The 9,566-nt window shown below is 39.6% G+C and overlaps 1 protein-coding gene and 1 pseudogene across 1 annotated transcript; both read left to right on the top strand.

Annotated features, from left to right (window-relative positions):
- Positions 1–929: 929 nt before the first annotated feature.
- On the top strand, positions 930–2,220 carry LOC148021365 (uncharacterized; annotated as a pseudogene).
- Positions 2,221–2,236: 16 nt separating this feature from the next.
- On the top strand, positions 2,237–3,015 carry LOC148021364 (uncharacterized). The gene has a single exon (XM_087698247.1). It carries the CDS (start codon positions 2,281–2,283, stop codon positions 3,013–3,015), a length of 735 nt encoding a protein of 244 aa, XP_087554373.1. The 5' UTR covers positions 2,237–2,280.
- Positions 3,016–9,566: the final 6,551 nt, after the last annotated feature.

The raw sequence follows: 9,566 nt of genomic DNA, 5'->3' as shown, positions 1-9,566 counted from the left end.
TAGGATATATGCCTGCAGAGTTGATGTGTGGTCAGAAACCTGTTATGCCGATTGAGACTTGTGCTTTGACTTGGTCAGCTTTACCTTGGCAGGAGGATTTGACGAGAGAGGAGCTCTTAGCTCTTCGGATTCGACAGTTAGAGAGGAGACCTGAGGATATTCAGCTAGCTATTGACAAGTTGAAGGTTGCTAGACTAAGGAATAAGGACAGGTTTGACAGTAGGCATCGCTTGCGACCAAGAGCAATAGAAGAGGGAGATTGGGTTTTGGTCTTTGATAGCAGCCTTGAAAATCAGCATACTGCACTTCGGAAGATGGTGAAAAGATGGTTTGGGCCATACATAGTCAGACATGTCTTTGATAATGCAACATATGAGTTGACAGAATTGGATGGAACAGTGCTTAGAGTGCCTATTGCTGGAAAAAGAATCAAGATTTTCAAGAAAAGAGATGATGAGGATTATGCATTGGAAGAATTTTCAAGAGAAGAGCAATGACAAGAAACTCCAATGGAAGAGACAGATGATATGGCTGATAATCTTGTTGATCTACCGGAAATGCATAACGGAGAGATTGATCTGTTTGTGGATCTTGATGATAATGATCATGGGTAGTTGGCCCATCCGGAGGATGCGCAGGATTAGAGGGGGTGGATGTCGTATTGCTGCGCATTCGAGGTGTGAAAACCACCCGAAAGTTGTGTGTGCGATTTAATACTTTATGCATACTTAGTTGTTGTGATTACATTTATTCTCTACGTATGAGTATAGATGCTCACATGAAGGGCTTCACTTCAGATGTTTTTGTTAATAGCACACTTATTAATATTTATGGTAAATGTGGTAGCATTTTAGAAGCAGAGAGCATGTTTGATGGGCTGTTTGATCAGGACATTGTCGTGGCATGGAATAAGATGATCTCATTACACTCTCAACTGGGGTTTTAAGAGGTCAGAAAGGCCCTGTTGGGGTTGGTTTGTGCCTTGTGGTTGCTATTGGTGCTTCAGCTGCAGCAGGTGTGTATAGTATTTTGAGTCCTTTAGGGAAAGACTTCCAAATCCATGAAGAAAATGAACTTCACATTCAGGGATTTACCCAGCAAGAGAAGCTTGAACATACACCATCATTAAGGATCATACGGGCTCCCAAGATTTGCTGTGGTGAAGTTTCTTTCATGTCAAGAGATGGTGCTCTTGTTCAGGATCCAGAATGGCAAGGGGCACTCTTAAATTGTTGTAATGATCCACCAGTTGCAGTCTTGTCAGTGCTGTGTTCATTCTGTGTTTTTGGGTGGAATATGGAGAGGCTGGGATTTGGGAATCGTTATGTCCATATAGTGACATTTATACTTCTATGTACTGCTCCATACTGGATTTTGAACCTAGCAGCTATCAATATTGACAATGTACAGGTTCGGAAAGGTCTTGGAATTGCAGGTATTATTTTGTGCATTTTTGGGCTTTTGTATGGAGGTTTTTGGAGAATTCATATGCGGAAGACTTTCAGATTACCTGCACAAACATGGTGCTTTGGGAAGTCATATCTCACTGATTATATGCAATGGTTGTTCTGTGCTCCATGTGCACTTTATCAAGAAGTACGTACCTCAGAACACTACAAAATCAGAGAGAGAAATTTCTATGAACGTAGGGCATTAAGTGAAATTTCACCTACCCCATCTCCTGCATCACTAAGGAGCTCACATGCTGCTTTTATGTTTTTGGGACGATCCTCTGCGCTAAATATGGACTTGGGGAGGATGATTCTCTGCGCAGAATAGGGGGGAGTAAACGACGAAAAAAAAAGAAAGAAAAAAAGCTCTGAAGGGCATACTGGGTGAAAAAGCCTGGCACGAGAGAGGATTTAAAAAAAAGAGAAACAGAGTGCTCTGGAAATCGGTGAATAAGGTGGAGTATGGTGGCAGAAACCAGGCTCTGAGAGTGAAAGAGATTGACCCAAAGATCCTTATCACAGAGGCATATGAAAAAGGCCTCATGATGGCTGTCATTCCATTTTATTTCAAAGATCCTTGAGCCTTGCCAGTCTAGTTTGGCTTATCAGCCTCCCAATCCTTGGACCATGGGTATCCTGGGCTTAGAGCCAGAGCCCTTCTATGCAGACAACAACAGTTGTTTCAAGCTCAGAAAGTCAGGAGGCTCCTGAAGGTCACACTCAGCTGCTCACTGATGGTGCAGAACTTCACCATCAACAGTCACTGTAGCTTCAACAAAGCTAGAATCAACTGTCAGGTTTTAGTGACGAAAAGGTGAAGAATAATTCTATGCCAGTAGGTTCCGCCTTCTCAAAACCTTCTGGTGCAGCATCCAGCCTGACATCGCAGCATTCTGCATCCACCAATCAGCTGTTTGATTTTGGAAAGACTCAGAAGGTCTCTCAACTTTATCAAGGTAGTGGCAATACAACTTTAGTGCAGAGTCCAGGTTTTCTGCGCTCGTCAAGGAGTAGTGTACCTGGGCGGCAACCTCCGTCCACTACAGGTTTTGGTCATGCTTTGAACATTGAAACACTAGTTGCTGTAGCAGAGAGACGGGATGTCCCGATTGAGGCTCCCACCTCAGAGGTGCAGGACAAAGTTGCTTTCTTAATCAACAACATCTCTACCTCAAACCTTGATGCAAAAGCTAAAGAGTTTGGGGAGGTTCTTAAGGAGCAGTATTACCCTTGGTTTGCTCAATATATGGTGATGAAAAGAGCAAGTATTGAGCCCAATTTTCATGACACATACCTCAAATTTTTGGACAAGATAAACTCCAAGGTTTTACATAAGGAGGTGGTAAAAGCCACGTATGAAAACTGCAAGGTTCTTTTAAGGTCAGAGTTGATCAAATCAAGCTCAGAGGAACGCTCATTACTAAAGAATTTGGGTAGTTGGCTTGGAAAGCTCACAATAGGCAGAGACTCTGTTTTTGAAGGGAGATTTACAGAAATAGCCCATCATAACAATATAGTATCACCTATTCATCCTATTCAGCTTGGAGTAACCCTGAAAACTTGATGATTGAGCTCATTATAAAGAGAGGCATATACCATCAGTGGATTACAAGAATGTTATTGGTGCACTTTACCTGTATGACATGCTGAAGCTAAAAACATAATTTATTGATTGAATTCTGGAATTATTGTATGGCTATTAAAAATATATGACTCAGAGTTGAATGCTAGAACCATCTCTGACATTGGATTATTCATTTGTTTGATCTTCCATCTTGACATATATCAAGGTCTTCTGAAGACGCGACTTTGCTTTCGAAAACCCTTCGACATTGTGACTCTTGCTTAGGAGCCATCGATGACCTAGTGGACTTGGACTCTGCGAATTCTCATTGCCCTTTTTCCCTATCTCCAAAACTGCCTATTAGGTCGATATTTCTTTCCTCATGTAGAACTGGGGCTTACAAGATCGGTTTTAGAAACCAGGGAAGGCACGTGTAAACAAGGATTATGAAAGCCTTTAATGGAAGCTTCAAAAAAAAAAAGCTTCTAAGCTTCTGAGACAATCTCATTGACGTGGAGAGAGAAAAATAATGATGATGAGGATGGAAGTGAGGATGACAATGAAGGAGAGGAAGAGGATGATGATTATGGTGATGATGGCGCAGCCTGGTGGCAGCAGCCCATGACATGGCAGTCGTGGCGATGATGGCGGCAGCGGCTTGCACGATCCTCCCTCTCTCTGTCCCTCGAGCTTGAGAGGGGGGAGGTCATATAGGTAGAGGGGGGAGAGAATGGCCACACAGGTGGCCAGTTGCATGAATAAAAATTTGTCAAAAATTTTACCAATGATCCCTTTTCCCCCTTGAAAGGGGTGTTCTCGTGGGGGACTACGGGTTTTTAGCCATGGTCTTCCATACACAGCGCGAGCTAGAGTTCGTTGATACACGCATAGTAAGCACTTTGCGAAGGGTCTTTTTGTCACGAGGGACACTTGAAATTGCTCTAGCGCGGGGCGTGCAGGGTCTAAAATCATTAATATTTCATGCGGAAAGATTACATGGTCTCATCATAGTCATCTATGTGGATGACTTGATTATTATAGGTAACAATGATAGTAGAATTGGTAAAGCTAAGGATCTTTGGAAGAAGAAGTTTGAGATGAAGGATTTTGATGAGCTGAGGTACTTTCTTGGTATTGAGGTGATGAGATGTGATGATGGTATATGTCTATCCCAAAGGTAGTATGGTTTGCAAATGTTATCCAAGTATGGATAACAACATATAAGCCTCTTTCAATACGATTGGAGAAAAATGTTAAGTTAAGTATTAATGTTGGGGATGAGATAAAAGACCCTGCTATGCTCACAAGAATAGTAGAGAATCTTATTTATATGACTATCATAAGGCCAAACGAGTTACATTGTTGGTCTTTTTAGTCAATTTATGCAGATCTCAAGAAAGTCTCATTTGCATGTAGTTAGATGCATATTGAGGTATATGAAGTCCACTTTGCATTATGGAATTTTTATGAGGTGGGTAACAATGTATAGGTGTTTGGATGCATAGATGTTGATTAGTCTTGTAGCATGTTTGATAGAAGATCTACTAATTGATTCATGTTTTCCCTTAATGCTATAGTAGCTACGTGGAGTAGTAAAAAGTAGCCTATAGTTGCTTTATCAAGCAGAGAGACTGAGCATAGAGATACTCCTATGGCAGCATGTAAGGTGATATGGCTATAAAAGTTATTGGGTGATTTGTATGTGTAGAGAGATGGTCCAGTTGTCATTAACTCTAACAACATGAGTAGCATATAGTTAGCTAGGGACCCAATGTTTCATCCTAGGAGAAAACACATTGAGATACATTACCACATTGTGAGAGAGAAGATGCTTGTAGGAGAGATTGACTTTGTGTATGTTAGCACACAAGATCACATAGGTGACATTTTCACAAAGGTATTTGGTATAGAGAAACATTGAAAGTTTGGAAGCTTACTTCGAGTTACAAAGATATAGTTGAGTTTGAGAGGGAGTGTTGAGATAGAAAGCTCAAGACATGTAGACAACATTGATGATGGAGTTTCTGGCTAGATGGGTTCTCACGCCCATACTTAGCACATTGGTGGTCATTATGATCCTCACATAGCCACTAACTTGTCACTTATTATATTTAGTTTGTTGTACCTACCTATAATTGGCATAGTTATAGTGCCAATCGATTAGTATAGTCAATTATACATTGATTGATTTAGTATGTCACTTTCCTTTATGTTGTATCTTATCTATATTCTATGTACATTGTATTTTGTGAGGAAGAAGAAAAAGAAACTAGAAAGAAAATGTTTTGGTCTCCATCTCTCTTTGTGTGTTCTTGACTAAGCTTCCTCTTATGTGTATGGTATGTTTTTGGCATAGCAGCTTAAGCAAGTTCACCTACCATGTGATTCTTGACATCTTCTGGTATATGTACTAATGTAAATAGTGAAACATATAGAAACACTACTAAATCTTGTCAGAAATCACTATCATTATGCATCCATTTCCTTATAGTGTAATATCTTGAAAGTAATGCTACGTCTACCAAGAAATGTGATAATGATCTTTAGATATTCGTTCTTTAAGTTTTAGTTAACTTTTTCTTTTGGACTAAAACTTTTCTAATTCTTTCCCTTTCTCCAACTCTCTTTGTATTCCACATATTATTTTCTTGTTTTTTTTTTGTTTGGAGTGGAAAGAACCATAAGGTGCTTTGTAATAAAGTTAAGGTTAGAAGGTTTAGAGATGAAGGCAAGAGGTATATTGATCTACAAATAAATGGAGGCTTAGATCAAACAGATCTACTAACATCAAATCACCTAGATTTTCGACTCTTCATGACACAATCAAGTTTATTAGAGATGGAAAGGATGGCTTGTTGTTGCGGTATTGTACTTGTTTGAAGTCTTAATATGTAAGTGAGGTTCCCAATTCAAGGCAATTACTTTATCACAGCCATTCTTCTTTGTGAGGCAAAGTATTGACAACAAGAAAATAGATTGGTTAAGGTAGAAAAAAATTTTAAAATAGTGAGGGAAAAATGAAGAAGCTCTATGAGAAAAATAAATCACAAATGCATGAAGTGGAAAAATTTAAATCCTTAGTGATATTGATTGATTTTATGTTTAGGCAAAGGCTTTTCAAAAGCCTTGAAAATTTAGCACCAAAGGGAAAAAGTTCTAAGAAAAGAATGAAAAAGTATATAATAGGTATTGACTTCAAGAATTTTCATTTTATGAGGGAAATAGCACATAAAAATAAAGAGGATATTATCAATTTGTTATGGAACCCAACTTCAATCTCTCTACAGAAATATATGTGAAAGGAGCTAAGAAAGTATTTTCAAAACATAGTTGAACTAGGGGAATTTTCAAAAGGATGTGACAATGCTTGTATAAGTAGACAAGGGTATAAAATAATTAACAAGGTAGTGGTAAATACTATTCCTCAACATCATTAAAGTAGTTTGGTTTTTCTAGATCTAGACTACAAGAAGGCTATAAAAATTGTGGTGGAACGAATAGTTAAGGCTTGGGCAAAGAAAGACATCACATTTTACTTGGTCAGTATACTATTTGGAAACTTGAATATCCTAAGACTTGATATGTTCCTTTTTTGTGTAGCAATTTTTATTCAAGCATGGAACATACTCTGTTGATAATGATGGACCATTATTCATATGAAATACATAAGGCATGGAGAAGTCTCACTATCAAGTAAGAATATGGTGATTGACAAAGAAAAGAAATATCATTGTATGAATGCTCAATACTTTTTATAGAAAACATATTAGACGTGTTAAAACAATCATTACTACACATGAAACTAAGAAATCCATAGAGGATCGGTATGAAACTTAGAAAGAATATTCTTGTTAGTATTATGACTTTTTACACAATGCGATTGTCATCACATTTTCTTGGACATGTTATGCGTACACCTCTTGCTCTATATGCAAGAGGGATGGGTCACAACTTGATGCATTTAGTCTAGGGCATAAAGCCCTATTTTTTCCCTTGGAATGGAGCATATTTTCGTATATCTATCTTCTTTTGAGGAGGGTCTTCTTCCGAGGAGGGATATATACGAGCTGGTTCGCTTGATTTCTTTAGGCCAAGAAGGCTAGTTGCTTTCAAGTTTTAATTTTTGATTTCTTTAGGCCAAGAGGACCAGTTAGTTTGTAATAATATGTGCTATTTCTTTAGGCAAGAGAGCCCCATGCTTCTTTGGTGCAGGTACGTTTAATGGTTTGTTGTTTTAGTGATTCCATCATACAGGTTGACGAAGTCGCTGGAGGGAGCCTTTGCTACTGTGGAGGAGCTTCTTGTGGCCATTCCAAGTGGTTTCGTCCCTTTTCCGAGTCTTTTTTCCTTAAGCAAATAATGATACATGTGTATGTAAGGGTGCTTTCATTTTGTTTGTTGGAAATCGGTAATCAAGGCATGAAGTTTGAGGTTTAGGTTCTGTATGTCTGGGGGAGGTCTAAGTAGTCATTGCCTCTTGTACTGGCATTGTCAAGCACTGAAAGACCTATTTTAGATAGGAGTTCTAGTGACCTTGTTTTGCTGACCTCCTAGGCGGCTATTCTAGGAGGTCCTGTTAGTGTGAGGCAGTTAGAGAAGCCTATTAAAAATAACCAAAAGAAAAAACCCTAAATATCCCAAAAGAAAATATATGAATATACAGAGGTGTGTAAAAAGGGGTTCTAACCCCTATAAAAATAAAAAACAATGAAAAATATTCGCATAGTTGTTTATCGCCTTGCGAGGGCTTGGTAGGTTCCAAGGGACGAGACAAGACCCGAGGCCGATGCCTTGTCTTCTTACGGGTGGCAGCTAGCTAAAAAGCAAAGCAAATAAAAGCAAGTTGGAGCGAAAATAAAAGTGAGCATTAGAACAAGATTAAGTATCACCTCGTGAGGGCTTGGTAGGTTCTTGGGTATCAAGACAGGACCTGAGGCCGATGCCTTGTTCTCCTTGGGTCACTACCTCGGGGGGAGGGGGGTCAGTCAATAATATGTACCTCTTGCACGTGAGTTCAAAATAAGGGTATTTAATATCCCTAGAATCTACATATTTACAAATACAAAAGAGTGAAAATTAAGGCCTAAAAGTTAACCTACAAAAGGGGTTTTTTAATTAATAAATTTTCAGAAGTTCCTATTGCAACTTGGACATGTGGGTATCATGGTTTACTTGGAACAAGGGAGTTTTTGCATACTATTAAAGGTTCAATTCCCAAAGATGGCATCTTATAATTTTTTAAGCATGTGAGAGTTTTAGTTTATTAGCACATTGCTCGTTAGGGTATATGCTTATACAATGGTGTAGTGGCAAGGTACTTCAAGCCCCCAAAAAAATTACCCAGGGTTAATTGGAGTTAAGTTTCCCATTTTTTTGAGTTAAGATTTGTGGATTTGGTAGTTGAAAATATGCTACTTTTTTTATAGCACCTTCCCACGATCCTTTTTTGCAACTCACACCAGGCAATTATGGTGAACTTCAAGCTCTTTGTGTGAGTTTCGTAACTTTTGCATATTTGCAAAAGTTACGAAACATCACTGATCGTTTCAAACTTGAACAGCCGATAGCCAGTTAACGGAGCCATAGTAGTGTGTAATGGCTGCAACAAAATCAGATATGACCTTCAACACTCCGTCAATTGATTGCGTGAGAAAGTGAAGTTGAAAATCATAACGTTCATTATCCTATGCTGAGAAGGGGCCATCGAAAGGTCCTCTTAGAGCCTCTTCTCACCCAATTTTAGTGGGGGTTTTGAGGCCCCACTATTACCACTATTCAAGTGTCCCACCATAGTGATAGTGGGGGCCCTAAAAAATAGGGTCGCTAAAAAATTTCCAATGATGGAAAAAGCAGGTGCAAACACAATGGAGCTATTCACGCATGGGTTTTTTCGGGGGGTTTTTCCAACGATTTTTTTAATAAAACCAAAAACCACTCCAGGCCACTGGGGGGGGGAGGTTTCAAAATTGGGGGTTCCCCCCAGAAACTCTCCCACACCGGTGACCCTCCCAAAAACCCTTTCCAAGTTTAGACTTGACCACATGTAAAGGGTCTCCAATGCCAAGAATAGGGTTTGACACTCTTGTGGTCTTCCTCCCTGGATCCCACCATCTCCACTACTGAGCGCCTATGCTGGTGGGGCTTGACACACCGCCTTCTTCATCGCGTTCACCAGGATTTCCACCACCTTCCCTTCATTGCCTCCTTTTCTTGCATGCTTAGGACTTCCTTGCACTGATCATGAAGGATCGTTGTTGTGTAGCCTCACTCTCTTCTCTATCACATAGTTTGCTGCTCGCATCCGAAGAACGCATGCTACTATGCCACCATTCTAGAACCTTCGGCTTTTGAGTGATTTGAGAGACAACAAGCTTTCTGGGTAATGTGAGCGAGGAGATAAGACATGCAAGTTCCACATGTATTTACTCTACTCATTTGTTTGTTCTGAGTTCACACGTTTCTCTGTGTGTGTGTGTGTGTGTGTGTGTAGGCACCATTTGCTACCAAGCAGGTAGGTGTGAGGTTAGGTTCAAATATTTGAGGCTTAAGAA

Source organism: Lygodium microphyllum, chromosome 18, assembly GCF_053477565.2.
Source record: "Lygodium microphyllum isolate KBCC chromosome 18, Lygodium_microphyllum_v1.1.10, whole genome shotgun sequence".
NCBI lineage: Eukaryota > Viridiplantae > Streptophyta > Polypodiopsida > Schizaeales > Lygodiaceae > Lygodium > Lygodium microphyllum.
The sequence above is the reverse complement of the archived record's forward strand: the minus strand, read 5'-3'. Positions and strand labels throughout refer to the sequence as shown.

Bases quoted from the DNA above. Each gene is read 5' to 3' on its own strand.
- LOC148021364 (XM_087698247.1), top strand. From the start codon at position 2,281: ATGCCAGTAGGTTCCGCCTTCTCAAAACCTTCTGGTGCAGCATCCAGC.